The 24085-nt window shown below is 48.0% G+C and overlaps 1 protein-coding gene across 7 annotated transcripts in view; it reads right to left on the bottom strand.

Annotated features, from left to right (window-relative positions):
• Positions 1-2162: 2162 nt before the first annotated feature.
• Positions 2163-24085, bottom strand: part of PPP2R5C (protein phosphatase 2 regulatory subunit B'gamma) — a 133245-nt gene continuing 111322 nt past the window's right edge. For 3 of the 7 annotated variants that reach the window (XM_061181266.1, XM_061181267.1, XM_061181269.1), the window contains 6 exons: positions 19851-20021; positions 18314-18441; positions 17477-17578; positions 15440-15512; positions 10191-10307; positions 2163-4942 (listed from right to left, as the gene is read on the bottom strand). In XM_061181266.1, coding sequence (XP_061037249.1) covers positions 4811-4942; positions 10191-10307; positions 15440-15512; positions 17477-17578; positions 18314-18441; positions 19851-20021 — 723 coding nt within the window. In that variant the 3' untranslated portion in view covers positions 2163-4810. Of the gene's footprint in view, positions 4943-10190; positions 10308-14555; positions 14915-15439; positions 15513-17476; positions 17579-18313; positions 18442-19850; positions 20022-24085 lie in introns of those variants that run through there. The other 4 variants (XM_061181268.1, XM_061181272.1, XM_061181271.1 and 1 more) reach the window with 3 other exon arrangements.

Genomic DNA, 24085 nt, shown 5'->3' with positions numbered 1-24085 from the left:
TGCTCAGGCCACAGACACCCGGGGACATGCCCTGGCTTTGTCACTGCGCCCCAGCCCCCATCACCAGATGCTCAGGCCACAGACACCCGGGGACATGCCCTGGCTTTGTCACTGCGCCCCAGCCCCCATCACCAGATGCTCAGGCCACAGACACCCGGGGACATGCCCTGGCTTTGTCACTGCGCCCCAGCTCCCATCACCAGATGCTCAGGCCACAGACACCCGGGGACATGCCCTGGCTTTGTCACTGCGCCCCAGCCCCCATCACCAGATGCTCAGGCCACAGACACCCGGGGACATCCCCTGGCTTTGTCACTGCGCCCCAGCCCCCATCACCAGATGCTCAGGCCACAGACACCCGGGGACATGCCCTGGCTTTGTCACTGCGCCCCAGCCCCCATCACCAGATGCTCAGGCCACAGACACCCGGGGACATGCCCTGGCTTTGTCACTGCGCCCCAGCTCCCATCACCAGATGCTCAGGCCACAGACACCCGGGGACATCCCCTGGCTTTGTCACTGCGCCCCAGCTCCCATCACCAGATGCTCAGGCCACAGACACCCGGGGACATCCCCTGGCTTTGTCACTGCGCCCCAGCCCCCATCACCAGATGCTCAGGCCACAGACACCCGGGGACATGCCCTGGCTTTGTCACTGCGCCCCAGCCCCCATCACCAGATGCTCAGGCCACAGACACCCGGGGACATCCCCTGGCTTTGTCACTGCGCCCCAGCCCCCATCACCAGATGCTCAGGCCACAGACACCCGGGGACATGCCCTGGCTTTGTCACTGCGCCCCAGCCCCCATCACCAGATGCTCAGGCCACAGACACCCGGGGACATGCCCTGGCTTTGTCACTGCGCCCCAGCTCCCATCACCAGATGCTCAGGCCACAGACACCCGGGGACATCCCCTGGCTTTGTCACTGCGCCCCAGCTCCCATCACCAGATGCTCAGGCCACAGACACCCGGGGACATCCCCTGGCTTTGTCACTGCGCCCCAGCCCCCATCACCAGATGCTCAGGCCACAGACACCCGGGGACATGCCCTGGCTTTGTCACTGCGCCCCAGCCCCCATCACCAGATGCTCAGGCCACAGACACCCGGGGACATCCCCTGGCTTTGTCACTGCGCCCCAGCTCCCATCACCAGATGCTCAGGCCACAGACACCCGGGGACATCCCCTGGCTTTGTCACTGCGCCCCAGCCCCCATCACCAGATGCTCAGGCCACAGACACCCGGGGACATCCCCTGGCTTTGTCACTGCGCCCCAGCTCCCATCACCAGATGCTCAGGCCACAGACACCCGGGGACATCCCCTGGCTTTGTCACTGCGCCCCAGCTCCCATCACCAGATGCTCAGGCCACAGACACCCGGGGACATCCCCTGGCTTTGTCACTGCGCCCCAGCTCCCATCACCAGATGCTCAGGCCACAGACACCCGGGGACATGCCCTGGCTTTGTCACTGCGCCCCAGCCCCCATCACCAGATGCTCAGGCCACAGACACCCGGGGACATCCCCTGGCTTTGTCACTGCACCCCAGCTCCAACGGCGACTTCTGCACTTCTGTCCTGGGGTGGGGGGAGTCACGGGGACCGTTTGGCAGATAAAGGAACTGAGGGGCTTGGGTCACAGCCCGCCTGCTGGGAGGCCGAGGTCATCGCAGTGACGGGACGGAGCAACCTGATCCTGGGCCTGCCCCCAGCGACCTTTCGGTAACAGCACCGGTGAGGACAGCGAGGCCCCAGTAAGAAGGGGGTGGATCAGCTAGGATCCCAAACTCATAGTCTCAGCCACACGACTCTGTTCTCAGGACTTCAGTGTCTCTTCAGGAATAATTTTAAACATCATGGTTAGGGCTCAGATAATTCCATTTCTATAAACTGTATTCACATTTGCATACTCACAAAACAAGAGGTGGTCGTTAAAAGGTCATCTCTACTTTTTCCCATTAGAAAAGTAGAAAAATGACCTTACAGAGGGCTCAGCAAAGACGTGGCTGTGACGGACGGCAGGGTGGGCGCCCAGCCAGTGTTGAGTGAGGGACTTCCAGCCGGTATCCCTGGCGGGGCCACCCTGCCCCTAACCGTCGCCGGACAGAGGTCAGAACCGGCTTGCCCAACACCACGGCTAAATTTAGCGTCATGATGAGCAGTAAAATTCACATGTTCTTTATTTAGTCCATATAATACACCATTTTTAGAGTTTTTTTTAAAATTAGATAAAAGAGCATATTAAATGGCAAGTGTATGAAGTTTCTCTTCATAAACAATGTCAAAACAAAAAGTTTTGAATTACAAAATGTTAAAAAATATGTAGGTACTTAACATTTCACTAAAGCATAAAGTTACAGATATTTTCTAAAGAAAAATAATTGTGCCACTTACCTATTTTTGCTGTTTCTATGAACTTTTTTTATTCTGTACATAGGACATTTTGTACAAAATATGAAGTCTACATTTTTATTACTCATTACCATAAAACAAAGGTACAATGTATGTACAATAGTAAAAGGAAGCCATACTAAAGCTGCACTAAAAAGACACTCGGAATAGTGACATTTCTGATGTACAGATACATTTCAGAAAGAGTGAAGATGCCAAACGCAGAACTTTATGAAGAAAAACAGTCACCAGTTTATTTTCAATGTAGTACTTCTGAAATCAATTTGGTACAGAAGAAACAGTGTATCTATGTAGTAATATGTCAGTTGAACAATTAGCACATGGAATCTGAGTACTAACTAGGAAAACTTTCATAGGCCAAAATATTAAATAATACTCTTGTCAAAGAAAATTAGTTTCTCTCAAAACTTTTTTTTTCTCCCTTTTTGGTGAATGTTTGTCTTCAATAAAGAGCAGAAGTAAAACCTAGACAAAAAGATGTTCTTATACGCTGAGCTTTCCACATCATCCAAACACTGAGATTTTGCTTTTTCCCTAGGGCAAGAGGAGAGGCTTCCCAGAAACCTCTGTCACAAACATAACTGAGAACATCCAAATCAAGTGTATCTGAGAATCTATCAGCTAAAGACGGAAGTTCAAACAATGGTTTATCAAAATACATAAGACGCTGCTTTATACAATAAAAAGCACCCTTTTTCCCTCAAAAGGAGAAGGCATCTAAACTTTTTTTAAATGATAAATTTCATCATGGTAAAGTGGATGGATACTTGTCAAGTTTCTCAGGAAGTGTTCCTCCTCACAAAGGGGGCTTCTCCCCTTTCAGCTGGGGCAGCCTTCTAATTTAGTACTTGCTTTGAACAAAAGAAATCCCCTCCCTCCAAATGATTTTCCTACAGGAAACAAGGAAATAAACATCATCAAAGGATTTAAGTGAAACCAACGGGCAGCAGGTACCACAGCTGCACAGGGAACCACATCCACTTCTCACAATGTCTGAGTGGATTCCCGAGACCTCAACTAAAAAAACAGATCCTGAAAGAAGCCACGTTTTACCTTTGATGCATCAAGACATTTAACATCAAGTTATAGAATCTTATGCCAGAGACAGAAGAAACTAGAATCACTGGTTTAGAGCAGCAGTACGCATCTCAAATAGCTTTCAAGCAGGATAAGTAAGTCAAAATACTGGCCACCCGGAGAGAAATAAAGAACAAAGCATTAAGTTTAAAGATTTTTCTCCTCGTGCTGTTCCATCAAAAACAAAAAGCTTAATACATGCAAGGAAGTCTGAAATATTTAGCAGCATTGAAGACCGATGAAAACTCAAGACGCTGTATTTTCCTTATGAGGCATCTATTACGTGCGCTCTTTTCAACAGAAAGAGACTCCTTGGAAGCCGTCGCTGCTGCCGCCTCCATGAAGCCCTCAGGGCCACACTGTGGGGAGGGGGGGTGCCTGCCCACAGCGCTGTTTCTGCTACTTTTGCCCAAAGGCAGCGGTGGCCTGCATCAGGCCGAGAGCTGGCCTCACTCAAAATGATCTCGTCCTAATTTTCTACAAAATGTGGAATTCTCAGAGAATATAATTTTATTAACTGAAGAGCCTTGTTCAAGGGCAACAACGTGTTAAGTAGAGAGAAATCATTCTGCAAAGAGTAAAACACGAACACGTCACTTTAAAATTCCAATTCCAGTCAAGAGAAAGCTCTTTCTAAAAAAAATCTCTCCTACGAGCTCACTCCCGGGTCCTGGTCCTGGACCGCAGACTTGGCAATATGGCTTTAGCGATACACAGAAGCAGCAGGACGTGGTACGCATGGTATTGGTCAAAGTAAAGCAGTACCTTAGGAAAAGACAGCGGCCGGGGATTGTCGTGTCACTTTCCCAGTTGAGCTGTGTTGGAACGATGACAGCAAAGAACCACTTCAATGAGATTTAAAAAACAAAAACAAACCAAAAAACCCCAGAAAGAAACTGCTGGCGTTAACAATCACGTGGAAACAATCTCAAGGGTTGTAAAGTCTTAAAAAATAGGTAATACTTTTTTAAAGTGCTCCTTTGATTTGAAAAACATTGATATTATCATTGGACCACCTATCTTAAATGATCGCAAATTCCATTTGGGGAGAATGTGAAGATGATGACTAGGGTGCTTTCCTTAGCTCTGATTTTGGAAAACCGGCTTACTTGGGACCGTGCAGGGGACACCATGGGCGGCATGTGGCCCTGGGTGGTCACCATTGTTTGAACTCCTAGTCTCGAGCTGAGGCGGAAGGATGTTATTGCCTACAGAACGGGGTTGGAGAAAGCTTTGACTCGAGTGTAACTGATTTGTATGGCACACAGAGCGTGTATTTTCTACAGATCGGAGCAGGACTGGCGCCCGCACGGCGTCGGGGCTAGCGCCCGTCCTGGGGGACCAGCTCCTCAGCGCGACCGTGGGCCTCCAGGGCGCTCTTGGTGTGCAGGTCCTGGGGCAGCTCGGACTTGCGGCGCACCAGGGGCCGGTCCTTCTTCAGGTCCTTCTGTGCCTGGAATAAAAACGCACGGCGTTGGCTACAGACCCAGCGACCTGGAAGCGTGCCTGCTCTGCACGGAGCCAGCGGTGCCCGCACTCAGCGCCTCCCTGGGGATCTGGAGCACACAAAGGGCGGGATGTCTCTTATCACCCTCATTAACCAAGAACGCCTCGTTTATTAAAAGTAACCCAAGGACGGCGTGCATAATATTGGCACTGTGGTCTTCTAAAATGCGTAGTTTCGTACAGAGCATTGAGCACCGCTATTTTGCAAATTCACCAGTTTTAGTAAATCCCATAAATGGTAAAATCTTCCTATTTCATAAAATGTTACCGAAGTCATTTTATGGCTATGTCCCTTCCAGAAGCATGTCAGGAAGTTGAAATTTCCCTTGGAGGTAAATAAAAAGAAAGAATGAATAACATATTTAAACTGGACTCGAAACCAATAAATAACAGGTCTAAAACTTCTATCAAATTTGAAAAACGATACTTAAAATGAGAGGTATTAAATGGGTCATGTAGGGGGAAAAACCCTCTAGAATTCAGAAAAACTGTATTTAATTATTTGTATAAAATTTCCTAATATTAAGGGTAAGATATAAAAGACTCCCTTCTCCATTCCATGTTTTTCCTAAAGTTAGGAAATTTTGGTTTTACTCAACAAAACAAACACCCCAAAACAAAAAACCCTACATGAATCCCTTTTTGCATGGGGATTTAGAGATCTGTGTCTGCAAAGAAAGGCGGGGGGGGGGGCCTGCTATGGGGCGTTTATACACCGAAAGCGTCCATTTCCACGCATAATAGTTAAACAAGTTATTCGGTTTTGGAGTAGGGCCATTGCATCAACAGCAGTATCTTTGAAACAAGACAACAAGCCACCTAAATCACCTAGACACGACGTATGTACCAGGAGGAACTTGAACCAGAACCACGCCTTCCTTTCTGTTTAGTGTCTCCAGCAAAGGGGAGATTAAAGAGAAGAAGTTACGTTTGTGGTGGTGGTCAAACACCTACCAGAAGAAACCTGTATTAAGTCAACCGCTTGACAACAGAAAGAACGTATCCCTAACCACTCCTCACAGCACCCAGCTTGCCAACATCGGTGGTACGACATGCAAAGTGTAATTCTCTTTGCGTTAATGAAACAGCCAAGGCCTTGCAGACACCATGTATGAAAAGTGCACACTTTTGCAGAGCTAATATTTCTTAGGGTTCTTTGCAAGTTTATCTCTGACAACCTCAATAATATCGAGGCTTGTAAGGAATTTTCTGTGACATCATTTTAGGATTATTTCTAGAACTGTTATTTGAATATTAACGTTCATTTATGGCAAAGGCAGGAATTCTGATTTCTTTCTCCTGGGAACTAGTGTAAGATGCCTTCAGGACAACCCTGCGTGTCAGGAGACTGTGGAGTCACCCCGTCCCCGTCCCCGAGGGGCTGCCTGTCACGGTCACAGTCCTTGTAAGAGTGGTCTCATCTGTGCAGCGTGTTTGCCTTCAACCCATGCAAAACTCAGAGGGAAATTCTACCCTGAATTTCATGTCCATTCCAGGCGGAGCTGTAAAACAAAGCAAAGCGAAGCAAAACAAAATCAAGCCTTTCAGATACTTGAAATATTTAATAAATGCCGCAACAGGCATTGCAAAGAGAAGAAACATTTTGATAGAAAATGCCTGGAACCAATAAATGCAAATTGAGAAGGCAAACATGACCCCGGAAGCTTCTGGAAGGACAGAGAGTGTGATGGACCCATCTGAGCCTTTCTGCATAGCCATTTAAAGCCAGTGTGTAAAGCAGAGAGCAATTTCACAAGCGACAAGGGGGAAAAAAAAATCAGAAAAAGGGGAGGCAGGAGAGTGGGACATCATGCAGACGGTCCCCCTAGACGAGTGACACTGGTGGAGGGATGTGTGGGCCGAGCATGCTGTCGACGGTGGGCAGACAAGACAGATGGACACGCTGCCCCAGACGCCCCTACGGAGACGCAAGCCGGAGAGAAACGGCCTCTGTCTGCAGCAAAATGGCAGCTCTGAAAGGCTAAATCTATACAGTAAATGGGAAAACAACATCGGGGTGGGTCATATCATACAGAAGAGTGCACGTTTTACTACTGAATTTAGGACAGAACTCATCAAAACTCTCTTGAGGGACCAGATTTCTTTGTCTTCACCATCACAAGCTGGAATGACAGGGAAAAAAGGGAAAATACTTCATGTACATAACATTGTCAGTGCTTTTCCTAAATATAAAAGCCTTAAATACACTTCTACGTATTGAGTAAGGAATACCTTCACTTCCCACCTTCCGTCTTTCTACACCTTCCTTAACTGCATGGTTGACACTGCTTTCCTCCCGACCGACTGTCAAAAATGAGAATTGTAAAACATTTTAAATGTCTCTGATATAAATGTCATTCACATGAACTTTACTAGTTTATTTTGGAGGTTCTATATAGGGTTACACAATTTTCTCAAAAGAAACCCAAATCATGGTTCTGACAGGTAAATATATAATCGAATTCCTCCACAAAATTCCAACCAAGTACATTCCACTAGCATTAGGGTCTCCTCTCCTGGATTCTCCGGCAACACTGTCATTTACCTCACGTGCATCCTGAGCCCACATTCGAATCATTTCAAAGAAGTGCGGGATTATTTTGATATTTGGGGGAAATTCAACTGATCCACAGAAATCTACAGTAAGTCTTGAAATTGGGTCGTGTTAGTCTTCCAACTTTTTTCTTTTTTCAGAGTTATTTCGGCTATTCTAGGTCCTTTGCATTTCCATATGCATTTTAGAATTAACTAGTCAATGTCTTTAAAAAAAAGAAAAGTGCCTGTTGGGATTCTGACTGGATTGCGTTAATTTTGGGGGAGAACTGACTTCTTAATAGCATGGAGTCTTCCAACCCAGGAATGTGATCTGTAGAAATCTAAAGGTTATGGGTAGGGGGATAATTTTTGTAAGAATGTCAATTACACAGAAAACTCAGTCATACAGTCTAATTTCAAAAGTCATGAAAACAAACCAGCAAACTAAAAGAGTTCTCCAAGCAATGTCCTGTCTACACATGGTGTCTCAGAACTAACGAGCAGATGACTACAGAGGCTGCTTCCTCCGTAACTCCTGCAGGGAAGGAGACACGCCCTCCTCCAAGGGCCGCTGGAAGATCGGCCACCACGGAGATACTAGAGCTGACTTTCAAAGGCAGTCTTACTCAAGATGAGAATGCTATTTTAATTTGCGTTCTTCATCTCCTACAGAGTAGGCCCTAAATCAGAAACAGGTCCATAGATTACGTAATTATGTAATACATTCATTACATTTTGGGCATAGTTTATTCTTTTCCTAGCATTAGTTATCAAGTCAAAGGATGTACCTACCAAAAAGAAAAATCCTCCAACCCTAAGAATATTTAATGTGTAAAGACTGGCTTGTAAGACCTCAGTTTCCTTTTCTATGTTGTATGGCCTGAGTGACCTGAAGACTAACGTGTGGTCACAAACCCACGGGCAGGCTTGCTGGTAGGAGGGGCCCTGATTTTGATTTCCTCTGACCGCCTGCAGTAACGAGGCCAGTGCTCACGTCTTTAGCCCACCTGAAGCCAAAAAATCAAAATGGTAATCGAAGAGGTGGCCTCAAACTCCTTTCCAAGTTTAAAAAAAAATTAAGAAGTAAGAAAATTAACACCCCAGAGAGAGAGAAAAAGATAAGGATTTTCATGTTTTTTATTCAATCTGTTCATTGCTAAGAATATGGCGAGGAAATTATGTAATCCAACTGGATTAAGTAGAAAACGAGTTACTGATGCTCTTGCACTGTATGTTTAGTGTCTGCGTCCACCTGCCTTTATCTTAACCTGAGGCCAAGAGCTAGCCGGGCAGGAAGAGGCAAGGATGGGCCAGTGCAGGTGCTTTACTCTGGAAGCACCAAGAAAAAGGCATCTGGCCCGGCGCTGCCTGGTCGGAAAACGATGCCAGCCACATATGTAATTCCAGATTTTCTAGTAGCCACATTGAAAAAGTGAAAAGCAACTGATGAAATTTACTTTAATAATATTTTTAAAATTTAACCCAGTATATCCAAAATACTATCATTTCAACATGTTATCAGTAACAGAAAATTATGAAGGAGATGTTTCTAGGTCCTTTCCTCACACGAAGCCTGGGAGTTCCCGTGTGTGTTTTGGGCTGCAGCACAGCTCAGTGCAGACGGCCACATGTCACGTGTGCCTCAGGGCTGCCGTGTTGGGCACTGCAGTCTGCATGGTCTAGAGCCTGTGCTCTTGGTAATGCCTGATCCTGTCTGATCAGGTGGGGACTACAATTTACTTGAGTTAAAAACAAGTAGGTTAAAAAAAAAACCCTCTCTGTTTGAGCTCAGAATGACACTATCATCTAGAAACCATCTGCATTCAGTATGCAGTATAATTTTAGCCTAACTTGTTACTTTTCAGAATTGTAGTGCTGGATGTCTTTAGGAATTCTTAGCTCAAAGGGGATTAAAGTTGCAGAGCCAGAAAGGGCCATATCCCCAAATCCAGTTAGCACTTTATCAACTGCAAGGGTTGAGAACAGGAGGTACAATCAGAGACCTACAGCAACTGAAAGGCTCCTTATACATGAGAACTCCACCCACTACCCTCTTTAAAGCCTAAATCGTAAAGGTTTCCCCATTTAGTGATAGGGGCCTTTCTTTGGATCGGTGGTGATCTAAATATGCATCTCCACAAAGTGGAAACAAAACCACTTGAGTGTGGGTATTGCATGAGGGTCCTGACAGAGCCCTGACCCTGGCACAGGCCTGCGAGGCAGCGTGACCCTGCTGTTGACAGGATGAGGGCTCTGCCTGACGTCCTGGGGCCCGGGGGCCGGCAGTAACTCTGGGGAGAAGTAAGAGGGGACGCCTCTGGGCCAGAGCAGAAGTCGCAAGGGGGCAGAGAGGGAAGACTTTACCGCGAACCTTTGCGTCTTTGCTCTCGTTAACATTTGACTGCAGTTAAGAATTGGGATTATTACTGTCAAAGTAAATGAAGAAACACATTTCAGGCACATACTTAATCCTTAAAAACTGTTTCTACTAATTTGATCTGAGATATATGGATGAAACGTTTCCTATAAGATTACCACCATGTAATTTTTCACTTTAGCTTACACAGGAGGCACTGTTGTCTATCACATCACTAAAATCACAGGCACGTCTTAAGCAAGTCTCTAAGGAGCGCACCCAGCTTAGCTCTGTGCACTTTTACCTGGTGAGCCTCTTCGTTCACTGTCTTTCTCAGCATCTGCACATCTTCAAATAAAGGCCCATCTGTCTCCACTGCCACCGGAAGGCTCACGGTGCTCGCTTGACTACACACTGCGTACTGCAATGCAAAGCGCGGAGTCACTCTCGGTCAGGTCAGCGCTCAGGGCTCGGCTCCAGGGCTCCTGGCCCAAGCCACCCCCGCGGCCCCTCCTGAAGGGAGCCCACGTGCAGGGAAGTGCTCCCTGCACGGCCTACACCTGCAGCGCCCCGGGCGTCGCCTCATTCCAGACTGTCCCAGCCCCTTGCTGGGCAACACCCCGCCCTGGAGCCTCCGGCCTGCTGACTCCCCGTCAGCCTGGATCTGGTCACGGGAACACTTCCCGCGGAAACCTCCACCTCCAGCCCCCAACCTCTGCACACAGCCTTGCCCTCCTCTATCTGCCCCCTCGCTCCTGGTCCTCATTTTCTCGGCATTTTCCAAACTCGCCTAAACCCCATCACTGATCACACCCTTTTACTCACACCCTCTCTGCTCTCCTCCCAAACAACACAACCCCAATCGGTCCCACAGCTCGCATCTCACTCTGCAACCCCGTGGCCGGCCCTGCAGGAGGCCTGGTACGCCCACGTGTCAGTGGGGTCCCCTTGGCTCCCTCTCCTGTTCCCCACGGGGCGCCCTGGGACTCCACTCTCTTCGGGTTCTGGGCCAAGTCCGGCTCTGCTCTGAGCAGGACGGGTTTCTGACTTTGTTTCCGTGAGTGCGACGTGGGGATGAGATCACTTCAGAGGTGGCTGTGACGGCGCAGGTGAGCTAAGGTACACGGAATGCCCTGACTGTCCTCAGCATTTGGCGTCCACGCTCTGTGCGTCTGCCGCGAGCTGGGCGCTATTCCAAGTACAGCCTGTAAAGTGTGCGCTATGATCCCATTTGGCTGACGGGAACGCTGAGGTACCTACGCTAACCGCGGGGCCCCAGGCCAGTAAAGGGGGAGCTGGGGTTCCAAGCTGCAGCCTCGCACCCCTTCCCCCAGGCCCTGTGCCCGGCTCGTGCCCTCCTGGCCACAGCGAGCCCCTCTGCCTGGGCTGGGGACCCGGCACCCACCCCTTCCCCCCCCCCCACCCCCGCCTGGCTCACCACCTCCCTCCCGCCAGGCGAGCGACCAGGAGGGCCGCTCAGCTCTCAGCAGCCCCTCCTCCTCCCGACCCCTCGGCTCACCCCCGCGGCTCTGGGCCTCGTCTCTCCGACGGGACGCCGGGCACCAGGCCGTGGGTGACCGCCCTGCGGCCACGCGCTGGCCACAGTCGTCCCTGAAGCTCCCCCTCCCTGGCCTGTGGCGCCGGCCGCCGCGGCCCCTCGCTCCTCTGTCACTGCTGGGACGACAGTCTGTGCCCCTCCTCATGCCCCGTGGGTCTCGCTGACCCTCGCCCGCGCCCCCTCCCCACCCCTGGCCCCCGTGGCCGCCTGGCCCAGCCCCTCCACCACCCTGGGAAACGCGCCGCTCCCTCGCGGGAGCCACACCCTTGGCTCCGTTTCCTGCACACGATGGGCACCCAGGCCCCCGCGGCACCCTGAGCCTGCCGCCCCCGTCAGCCCGTCCAGCAGCGTCATCTCCACACGTCTCCCCAGGAGCCCCCGAGCGTCGGAAGAGCTTTCTGAGCGCAAGCCTGCTGAGGCCACTGGCTCTGGATGACACTGTGACACCTGCACACTGTTTTGGGCATAAAATCCACGGGTCCTGCCCCCTCTCCAGCTTTGTCCCTGACACAGACCACACCCACCCTCCCCCATGACTGACGCTCCGTCTACGAGCAGCTCGGTTTCCCAGTCGCCCCTTCCTCTGCCTGGAGCCCCTGGCTGGTTAAGCCCCTGAGGTGAGCCTCTAAGAGGTCGGCTCCCTCCAGGGGGCCCAGCACTCTTGGGGGCTAAGGTCCCGGTGCCGTGGGGACACCTTGCCGTGGCCATGCTACCCTCCAGCCTTCCTTTACGTGTCTCCCTCTAAAGGCGCGACCAGGCCTCTCGCCAGCGTCGCCAGCACGAGCCCCCGCGTGTGCTACCATCTGACCGTCTCGACTGGGTTCTCGTTGCTTCCATCTGGCTCGCCTCCTTGACACCTGGGGCCGTGTCTCATTCTCATTTTTGTATCCTGGGAAAGCGCTACCACTGGGGACGTGCAGCTGGCACCCATCTGCCAAGAGAGTTGGTGACCCGCTGGGCGCAGGGAGCTGGGGCCTGCATGGCGCCTTGCCCTCCGGGGCTCAGCTGGGCGGGGCAGACAGAGCAGAGACACTGCAGGGCTCGGGAGGTGGTGCGGGGATGGTTTTTAACCAGCATTTCAGCTTTCGGCCACGCCAAGAGAACACCAGCGCTCTACACGGACCCTGCCAGCGGCCGTGCCTAGAGCAGTGCGGGCTCTGAGGCCCTGCTGGGGCTCAGGGCAAAGAAAAGTACACACAAGGATGCTACAAAATGTCTACAGGAAATCAGTGTCACTAGCAGGCTCGGGGGCAGAGGATTCTCACTAGGAATAAAAACCTTCCCGAGGCTGAAGTTCTCAACAGGTGAAATAAGGAACGCACATTTCCCCAGAGAGGCTCATCTCCCAAAGGAAAGGGAGGCAACCAGACTCTGTGCCCTGGGCCGCCTATGGCATCGTCTTGTCATTGCAAAGGGGCAGAAACACTGAGCCAGAGCCACACTTAAAATTCACAGAAGTGCCTTGTCTTCGTTTCACATGATCCCCACAAAAGGGAGACGGGAGTAAAACTGTTACATGGTCTCTTTTGGTGGATTAGGAAAAGCATATTTATGTTAGAAATCTTCACTATTTCATGACTTAAAAAAAATTAAATCACATCTGACATTAAGAAACCTCAGCTGAAACTGCCACAACTGCTAAAACAAACACAACCCAAATCCCGAAGGACCACAGCTTTCCAAATCCCAACCAGCCTAAACGGGGACCTGCTTTCACATCTCCAAGCAGATGAAAGACTTAGCCTGTGAAAACACAAGGGTCAGCATCAGGAAGACTTCTAGGTTCATGCCAGTGAACAGAGTGAGGGATTGGGAACCCACCTAAAATAAGGAAGCTATTAAATCATTTCTCAAAACGGCAGATTTGAGATGGGGAATCGGGCTTCAAAAACCCACCTACATGTTTTCGTTACGGAAGTAGCACGCAAGCTGTATTACCCACAACACTATTTACTTTTTGCTGCTGTTGTAAATGGCAAGCAACGACTAGAACTTAGAAAGGACTCTCGAGAGAGAGAGAGTGAACAGCGGGTACCAAGGCCCTCATTTCCAGCTTTGAGATACTAGCCCATGAAGTACTTTCCGTTTCAGACACTGCTCGGGGGATTGGAGCATGCGGACAGGACCTGCTGGGGTGTGGTCACAGCATGCGGACAGGACCTGCTGGGGTGTGGTCACAGACGGTTTTCACACGCAGACGCGAGCAGGACGGCGCTCAGGTCAGAGCGCCACAGCACAACGCAGGGGTGAGCGCAGGCAAAGCCCACCACTCTCAGGCTGTGGCCAGAGACATTTTAAAACAGAGCAGCCAAAGGAATAAAAATGTGATGTAAGAACATTTAGGAAAAGTTCAGAAAAAGAGAAATGAGGACAATATATATTTTAGAAGGAACATCTGTTACAGCACAGCAGTGAAACCAGGACACCTTTGCTAATACAATCACAGCCAGCTCTCCGTTTGTAATGTAAGGCTTTATGCGATTTTCTATGAGATTATTCCTATTTTCCAGGTAAAATAAATAAAATTAGACCCTCTGATCTGTATATAGTTCACATGTTTTTCAAGGGTGTTGATCTCAAGGGTGTGTGTGACGGGGTCCTTGACGATCCTGATTGGGACCCGTCTGCCCTCGGCATGGGGCCGTCTGAACAGAGCAAGATGGCCTGGGCCCCGTCGGGCAGGGTCCATCCACCCACACTGCCCCAGACGTATGATTTTACTGTGTCCTACAACAAACGTACTGTGTCCTACAACAAACGTCAGTCAGTATTTTAACCTCACGTTCAACATAAATTCTATTCTTAAAAGTACATACTCATAGCTATCTACCTAAATTAACTACTACACAGTTTCACATGCTATTTTCACATAAAATAGCATTTCTGTGTAAGAGCATGGAATAAAAATGGTTAGAAAAACGCCAGTTACTTGTTTCAGGTGGCATCAAGGACATACACTTAAGGATGTCGTTCAATTTTCCTATGGTTTGTGTCTTGATTATAGTTTTATCAGAGGGAATACAAGTCAGTATGTTGTTATATAGGTAAAGTACATACTTTTAACTCTGTATTCATGTATCACTTTTTATTAAACATCAAAGAGATTTAAAACCCACATAGCAACTGAGATAATAATGATTCATGCATACCTCTCACCAAAGAAAATAAATAGATAGCTTGTAATCTGGTTCACCGTATTGAACCTTTCAGGATTTTATGGGTAGCCGAGCAGTTTTCCTCAGAAAGTAAAATCTTTTCTGGGGAGCTGAGGACAGCCTGAGAATTCTTAGCGTGGCAAATGATTTTCAGTGATAATCGGATGGGCACATAGCATCAGAAAGAACGTCTGTCGGGACACGGCTCCAACCCCCAGCCCCCGGGGGTCAGCCCGAGGTAATGCATCAGGGGACACTGCTTCAGTGCTGGCAGTTCCAGAAGACACATCATTGGCACCCACCTGCCAGGGCGTGCTGGGATGGGAGAAAGGATTAGCGGCTAAGATGACAGAAGTCGGTCAACTTTTAATGAGAAAGGCTCAGCCTGCAGAAACCTCATTTTAGGAAAGAGGACATTGACTTCATACTTAATCTATTTCAAATCTAATTTCTTTTCCTTCAGGATTAATTTGATATTAAAGAGAAAGGAAAATATTGTTTGAACTACAGCATCTATGACATCTGAGAAAGCAAATTACAATCTTGGCCCAAAACAGAGCTTGTATCCTTACTTTCTTTTTACCACAGTATATTCATAAGGTTCATATCTTATTTAAAAAGCATAATAATAAAAAAAATGTCAATTCTGTGGTAAAAACCTTTGTGGGGCAAAATAAGTACTTGTACAAAAGTTGAAAAGTATTTTTATTGCAGATATTTTCATATACAGTGTTAGTGAAATTGATTTCTCTCCCCTCTCACGATGAATCCACACTCCTATCTCATAAAAACATTCAAGTTACACCCTAGACGTTTTCATGTTACTCTCTTTTTTAGTACCTGGGGGTTTGCTTTGGCTAGGTTTTCTATTTTAACCCACGCTTCTTCTCGTTCTTTCATTTTTAGCTTCTCTCTGAAAAATAGTAAAATGCCATTGGTGTTAGAGAAACGAATCAAATTCAAGAGAGAAAACGTTAAGGGGGAATGTGGCCAGCAACACAACACCTATTTCCCCTTTGTCACTGTCTGGTCTTATTCCACGTACGTCACAGTGGTGACCACAAGGTACATAACGGGAAAAAAAAAGAAACTGGGCTTAGAGGAAAAGAGTTAAAAACATAAATACACCAAAATTTTAACATGTCTAAGAATTTAAGCTCTTAGAAACACTTGCACAAGCACATCTATGTCTCCTTCCTTCCCCTTGTTTTGTTGCTTCGTCACAGGACATATATGATTTTGGTGAGAAGCTTACATACCCATGAAAAGTGAGACCACACCTCAGCGTGAAGGAACCAGGTGAAGATGTCCTTACAGAGGCACAGCCTGTAGAGCCACACCAACAGGGCGCGTGACCTTCAGTACATCACTTATCGTGGGACCAACTCTTTTTTTTTAATCCAGTAAATGTGCTACATGATCTGTAAGGGCCCCTTTCAGACATGTGATGTTCCATGAAAGAGGATGTGCCGTTAGAAAAGCCCCGACGTTCACATATTTCACACCTGAACACTGCGTTCAGCTGAGGCAGGAATGGGCCAGGCAGCCTGAAGGTTTAAAGAGCCCACAGCCGGCTCCCGGCGCCCCTTCCTGCTTCATTTGTCATTGTCCCTCACACACTGTCTCTTACTCATTTGTATTTTGCTGTCTTTCTCTTTCCACACCACCCAGAATGTAAACTCCATAAGGGCAAGGGTTTTTGTTTGTTTTATCCACTGCTGTGTTGCCAGAACCTGTAATGGGGCCTTGCACACAGGTAAACACATACTGTCTAAGGAATGAACATGGCACTTCGTTATATATGTACTGTAATTTGAATTACATTCATTCAAAGTTTATCTACCTCGGCCAGCTTCCAGTGACAGAGCATCCAATCTGCCCACGTCCACACCTGCCTCTGAAGATGTGATTTTGATAATTAATGAATCAAACTGTTACTAGCACAGCCTAGGGACAGAGTCATCTAGCCCAGCGGTCCCCAACCTTTTTGGCACCAGGGACCGGATTCGTGGAAGACAATTTTCCCACGGACTCGAGGGTGGGGGAGGGGATGGATCAGCTGGGAATGCGAGCGATGGGGCGCGATGGGGCACGATGGGGAGTGACGGGGTGCGATGGGGAGCGGTGGGGAGCGGCAGAGGAAGCCCCTCTCGCCCGCCGCTCACCTCCTGCTGTGCGGCCTGGTTCCTAACCGGGGTTGGGGACCCCTGATCTAGCCTGTCCCTGGACAGATGTGGGTTCTTAAGTCCTCACAGCGTGAGAGCAGGGCCCTGGTTTTGTGAGGCACTCTGGCACTAGATTCCAGAGAATGCCCGAATTTATGGAGATCAACAAATTAGAACAATAAAGCTACGCTGGATGAAGATTCCTGCTCTTTCATACAAACCTTACAGGATACAGTTCAAATTCCTGCCTGATAAACATGAGAAATTACTACACATTATTGCCTTTAAGTGTCCCCTAAGAAAAGCAAAGATCCTGAAAGTTAAATTCGTGACTATACGTGCACTTTTTGCAATGATTAAACTAGTAGCATAACGGAGAGAACAGCTAACTTTTTTTTTTTCTGGCTGCGCTGTGCGGCTTGCAGGGTCTTAGTTCCCCGACCAGGGATTGAACCTGGGGCCACCGCAGTGAAAGTGCTGAGTCCTAACCACTGGACCGCCACGGAATTCCCAGAGAATAGCTAACTTTAAACATGTGTTCTTTGAAAATAAGTTACCATAACAAAGTTTTAATTTGCTTTCCAAGTACAAAAGGGCTGATTTTGCTTTAAAGTGAAGAATAACATTTTAGGACAAACTAATGGGGGAGGTTTATTCAGGATTAAGGAAAAAAAAATCCTTGAAAGAATAACTTTTGAAAGGAGCAACTTACTTCAGTTTCTCTGCTTTAAACTGCTGGGTGCAGTCATCAAATAGTTTTTGGTTCATCTCCATGAAGAGTTTCAGTGCGTTGTATATCAAGCCATGTATTGTCCTGTAACGAAAGCTTCGTGTTGAAACTCAGAATGCTTCATCTTTTTTGATCCGTCTCCCTCCCCTCCTCCACCACAGACTATTTCCTCTCCCAACTTATCAGCCCATTTCAATGGCCCACATTTCACAAGTACCAGTTCAGTAGAGACGATGACATGGATGACATGGCATCCATACTGACTGCTAAGGTCTCGGGAGATGACCACTGAGTAAATCAGTCTGTTCATCCTCAGTAAGTGAGAGAACAAAGGAGAGAAGCAGGGGCAGATGTCAAGATTCCTAGTGGTGTTTAGGTTACCTGCTCTTCTCTCTGGCTCCCCAGGTGCCGAGCACAGAGGGGCTCAACAGGGTGAGTGTCAGCAGGGCTCTGGGGCCCCCGCGTGTGGGGTGGCCACTGTGCCCCTGCAGGGACTGAGCCCTGAGGTTGTGACAATCTTTAACTGTTCCGGAGGGAACTTAAGAGGCGGCCCGGAAGACGCTGCTCCAGACCCCACCGGGGATGAGATGGGGGGTGGGGAGTAAGGCAATACGCCCTACGTGGGCTCGACACGGGGATAAGGACGTGAACGGAAGGCCAAGATACAGCCCACACTTCTGCTTGACTACAGCCCACAAAGAAGTCAGCATCTTGTTTTTTAACTGATATTCAGACTTGGATTCAATCGTAATTGAAGTATCAGCAAAATATGCAAAATTTAAAAACGGCCCGATCTGACGGCAGCCAGCTCTCTCTTACTTGTTCCAGTGGGTCTTTGAGTTGCGGTACAAGGATGGAAACATGATGGGCAGAATCTTTGCTGCGTTGTCGCTGATGAGACTCATGATGTACTCGTTATTCCAGTAATACAGCGCTCGCTCTGCCACCTGAAAGACGGAGGGCATGACTGTTGTCTGTGATGATTAAAGCGTTCCACTACACACGTAAAGAGGAAAACGAATTACACTGGATTGGAAAATTATTACTTCTACAAATTAAAATACTCTAGACTGTAACCCTGAAGAGCCTTCAACAGAGAGGCAGATGATTTCCTGTCTGTCAAGATCACTGTCACTCATTTTTTCATGAGTTCAATGAACATTTCTGCTAGACATGGGCTAGATGCCGAGGAGACAAGTCAAATGAGTTCGTTTTACCTATCCGTCAGCCATCCACCACCCATCTATGACGCGTCTACACCACGGGCAGTGCTGTCTGGCACGGAGGATTCTGCAGTGAACCAGGCGAGGCAGAAATCCTTGCTTTCATGGAGCTTATGTTCTATGGGGGTAAACAAATGATGGGCGAATTGTCTGACTTACTAGAAGTGTTAAGTCGTGTGGCGAACAGCAGCAGGGGAGGGTAGGGAGTGCTGGCGTGTGTGCGGAAACGTGGCTTCCGCTTAGAATGGGTGGTGGCGGAGCCTGTCCCTGCAGAGGCACTTGAGGGAGGGGATGTGAGATGACAGCAGGGGGGGCAGCAAGGTGGGTAACACGGGAGGGGCGGAGGCCACCGAGGTGGCCAGTTCTGAAACCGCCGGCAACGCAGATGTGGATGTCACCTGGGGCTGTGCTGACACATCTCCCCTCTCCCGCTGGGCTGCCGACTCCCTGGTGACTGTGAGGTTTTGCTGCTTTTGTGCCTAGATTTCTACCTTGTGCACGATGAGTTCACAACAAATACCATCTCAACGATACAAAAAGATGGGGTCCCCAGTATGTTAAAAGGAGGCAGACAGGCTGGAAAAGCCACTGGGGATGATGACCTTTGAAAGGGGCTCGGAAGGTGTGAGGAATAAATCAGGAAAAGTGGGAAGTGGCATGACCGAGGCACCTCTCACACAGGAATGTGGAAGGGACAAAAATCAGAACCATTACTGTTTTTTAAAGGGTAAAGGGACACAAACTCATATATGCCAGAAATGAAGAGCTTATGGAGGGAGGGAACGCAAAGTTAAACAGTTTTATATTCTCCGTAAGCATCCGTCACTCAAGTTGTGGAGAATAAGGTTGTGTGCGTCTGGGAACCCAGTGAACATAGAGACAGAGGTCATTTACAGAGAAGCTGTCTTTAATTACTCTTATTGAGAAACACGTTTTCAGTGACAAGGGGGGACGAGGTGCTAGAGTGTATTTTGTAGAGCTGAAGTCTCACGATCTTACTCTGAAATACACTGAAGCAAAAGCTTGAATATTACCTTCAAATTACCCGAGAAGCAAAACATGACCAGCTACACACTGCGACCTACCAGCTCCAAAGGGAAGTGACACGAGCCCACGGTCTCCGGGCCACATACCTGAAAGTGGGGACTGGAGACACACTTGGCTAACTGCCGGAAGAGAGGCTCCATGATCTTCACAAACTCTGACGGTTCAATGACGTCTAGAATCTCTTCTAGTTCATTTAGGAACATGACTTCTTTTGGGCTGTGAGTCTTTGGCCAGTACTTGAGAAGTGCCATCACCACCTACAGAAGAGACAACACACAGTGTGACGTCCTCTGTTTCTTCATTAAGGTGTCCCCTCTGCAAAGCCACAAGATGAGGTGGTGCTTTTTTCCTTGTAGAAGGAACAGTGATTCAGTAAATCAGAATGTGGGTTTTTTATAATTAGAGAGGTAGGTCTAATTTTATATACTTTAGAATCACAGTTTTAATTTATGTGACCCACTCTGATTAACTACCATCTCAGTAAGAGTCAGATCCTTAAAAAAAAAAAAAAAAAAAAAAGAGGCAGGTAGGAGAGTTCAGAGAGAACAAGACCAGTGGAGAAACACAGAGCATGTGAATTCATATATATATCTTAGTGTGGAGACATATACACAGAGGCACAATCGGTTTCTCTCTCAAATTCACTGACTGTTCGTATATATTTGTACACAAACATACATACATGGTGTGTGTACACAGTGTTTTCAGTCGTGCTAAAACACATCGGAAAGAGAGATGTCAAGCACTGATGTCAGCAAGGCCTCTGTGTGTGGCCACGGGCTGGTGCCCACCCCTCGGTGCCCCAGAGCCCTCATCAAAGACTGGGGGCACGAAGACCCTCTCCCTGGGGCTGCTGAGAAGACTTTATTACTAGACCCACACAAGTGCCCGAGAAGTTGCTGGCCGCAGCGAGCGGGTGGCAGCCGGGCCTTGGCTGGGGCCCCACCCAGAGCAGGCCTGTGAAGCCGCTCCCTGCGAGGCACGTCCAGTCGGGCGGCAGCAGCCTCCCAGTTGGTGAGTGTTGGGCATTGTGTTCCCTGCCCATCAGACAGGCAGTTTCTGCCGGGCAACCTTTCTGTTATAGTGTTCCTGCAGTTCCCAAATTTCCTACCAGTAAAGGTTCTTCACCCAAAATATCAGATTTGGAATGCAGATTAACAATACCCCTAAGAGTTTAGCTACTTAATAATACCCCTAAGAGTTTAGCTACCTAATAATACCCCTAAGAGTTTAGCTACCTAAAACAGTACAATGATCCAAAACATTTACGTACGTATGTGTAAAGCACATATACATACTTGCACACCTAACTGTACAACTGCAACCTGTTACTTAAAGGAGCTGTTTAGCCTTATCACAGCGATTCTGGACCCATCATCCCGGCCCCCAGCCTCAGGTCTGCTGTGAAAATCACTGCAAATGCTCATGCTTTCAGACTGGCTGGTGGTATCCATTCACTAGTCATTTCTGGCTCCGCAGATCATGCCAGCTGTGCTCACAGGCCAGCCTGTGAGGCCTCGCTGCAGTTAAAAACAAGGGGCTTTTCAACAACATCTATTTAGGGTAATTCTGTCTTGATGCCTTTGACCTTCAGGCTCCTGGATAATCTTTTATATTTTTACACTTTATAAAACTCCAAAATTTACTTTAAAAATGCTCCTAGTTTTGAAGTCTGACGTAAAAATTTATGACACAGCTGTCTTTAAAGAGAGATTATTGGACTTCCCTGGTGGCACAGTGGTTAAGAATCCGCCTGCCAATGCAGGGGACACGGGTTCAAGCCCTGGTCCGGGAAGGTTCCACATGCCACGGAGCAACTAAGCCCGTGCACAACTACTGAGCCTGTGCTCTAGAGCCCGCGAGCCACAACTACTGAGCCCGCGTGCCGCAACTATTGAAGTCTGCGCGCCTAGAGCCCGTGCTCTGCAACAAGAGAAGCCACCGCAATGAGAAGCCCGCGCACCGCAACGAAGAGTAGCCCCCGCTCGCCGCAACTAGAGAAAGCCCACGAGCAGCAATGAAGACCCAATGCAGCCAAAATATAAATAATTAAAAAAAAATAAAGAGAGATTATTTTTAAAAAAGCATCATTTAATGATTTTCCTACTTTTTGCTCAAAACCATTTAACAGATGTTTGGGTACCTACTATACTCTGTGTATTGGAATCACTTTTAAGAACATAGCAGATGCAAATCACAAATCCACCATTCCTTGTCATTTGGCAAATGGAATTTTATTAGGAGAAATACATTAAGCTGTGAACTATAGGACACAATTGATTTAGCTGTTCAATGTCTCTGGAAAAGGTATTATTTCTGGAATCAGACGTATACGCTGGGCTTACTTTTCACGCTATTTGGAATGACCTATGACCAATACCCAACGTTTCAGCTGCTTCCGAGGGTGCCGGCGTTTTGCAGAGTGGGAGTCTGCTCGTGGAATGCTAATCTGAGCCAACAGTGGTTGCTTGCTGCTGGGCGCACTTCAGGATTGAGCTTTCCTGGGGAAACTCAATGGGCGGCCTGCTCCCGGGGCGGGGGTCGGGGGGGAAGGGGGTGGCTAGGGAAGGCAGGCGAGCCTGGCGTCCCAGGGAGCCCCTCTCCTGTCCTGGAACACCAGGGGAAAAGGCCACAGAGTAAAACTCAATCAGCCTCAAGAGACAGGTGGGTGGAACAGTGTTTGACGTGCCCAGAAAGCTTTTGGGCACTGTACAAAGTTTACAAATAAAAATATTAGTTACAGATTACAGACAGGAGCAACAAACGTCTTTTAAACAGATCAGACTTTAAAAATTCCTGAGCCTGGACACACACAGACTTTGGGGTGCCACAGGTGCAGGACCATGAGACGCACACGTATGCCGACTGCCCTTCCCAGCACCTTCACAAGAGTTTACACCTTCATCTAATTACCTACATGCTTTCGATGCTGAAGTAAGACAAAATGGGCTTTGTATTGCCATAATACATGAAATTTCAAAGGAAGGAATTTACTGAGGCGAGGGTCTGAACATTTTTAATGTGCAGAAAATTCATCTGCTTTCTGTAATCAAGAGTGCAATTATGTTATCTCTGCTGCAGGAGATTAAGAGATGAAGTGGTTCTGGGTGGAAATATTGGGGACTGGGTGTAGGGGGCTTGAGGTAGCTTTGTGCTCGTGCCGAGTCAGAGTTTTCTATCTACCATTTCAGACGGAAGGACCCCACCGAAGCCAGCACATCATCTCCTGCCTTCTTGCAGACAACCGCAATTAAAAGCCCTCACTCCTGCAAAGCTGTATTAGCTTTATTAGTGGGAATTTATAAACTTTATCAGCTTTCATATTACCTTCAGGTGGAAGACAGAAGAGGGTGGGATGCGCTCGCTGAGTCTTGCTGGAGCAGGATTAGGACCAGGTTCTGACAGACGGGGGCAGGGGACCGGGACCTGCAGGGAGTGGGCTTGGGGGGAGACCCTTAGTCCGTGAGAAATGTGGGGTAACATTTGGTGAATTCTTTAGCCACTAGAGAGTATGAGAAATATGTACAAAGAAAAATCATAGCAGAAAACTGCATACTCTTTCTCTCCTTATTTTTGAAGTAGGAAAAGGGCAGGGTATGTGCTCGGATTTCTTCACATGGTACTTTAGTTTGGAGAAGACCATCAAATACAGACAGGAATAAGGATGTGTCACCACTGAAGAAAGATATTAAAGAGGGCTTTTTAAATGATCAGTGCCAGCTCATTTTTCTTTCCCTATCTGAACATGTCTTCAGTTTAGTAGGAGGATAAAATAACACATCCTCACCCTAAATTGGAATAAATACTTTGTGTGATACTGAAGTCTGATAAGATTTGGTACATTTTCTTGGGGGCTTCCAGAATGTTGGACAGAGCTGAGGCAGAGGCGCGAGGAGACCCCAGGGAGGGGGTACAGGGACGGGTCACTCTGAAAGGGGCTGCAGAGCAGGGCAGCCTCCGTCACCTCCGCAGGCAGCAGCTGAGGGATATGACCAGGGGCTTTTCCTGAATTTTGGGGTGCGATGGGGGAGGCTACACATAGAATTTAAAAGCTTAAAAAGAAAGGAGAGATCAGAAGCAGTTTAATTCAAGAATACAGTATTAAGAATTTCTATTTTTTTTAACTACAAAAATTACAATTTCACAAGAAACCTGTGAAAGACCACTAAAGGGATAGGAAAGACCCAGGAATTACAATATTTACCTTTTCTGGTCCAATAGTGACTTTTAAAAAGTGTTCAAACGTTTAAACTAGCATCTAATACTTCTTGCTTTGTTACTCAATAGTAAAAACAACCCAATTAAAAAATGGGCAATGAAT

This window comes from Eubalaena glacialis, chromosome 2, assembly GCF_028564815.1.
Source record: "Eubalaena glacialis isolate mEubGla1 chromosome 2, mEubGla1.1.hap2.+ XY, whole genome shotgun sequence".
Lineage (NCBI taxonomy): Eukaryota > Metazoa > Chordata > Mammalia > Artiodactyla > Balaenidae > Eubalaena > Eubalaena glacialis.
Note: the sequence above shows the minus strand (reverse complement) of the source record. Positions and strands in the feature narration are given on the sequence as shown.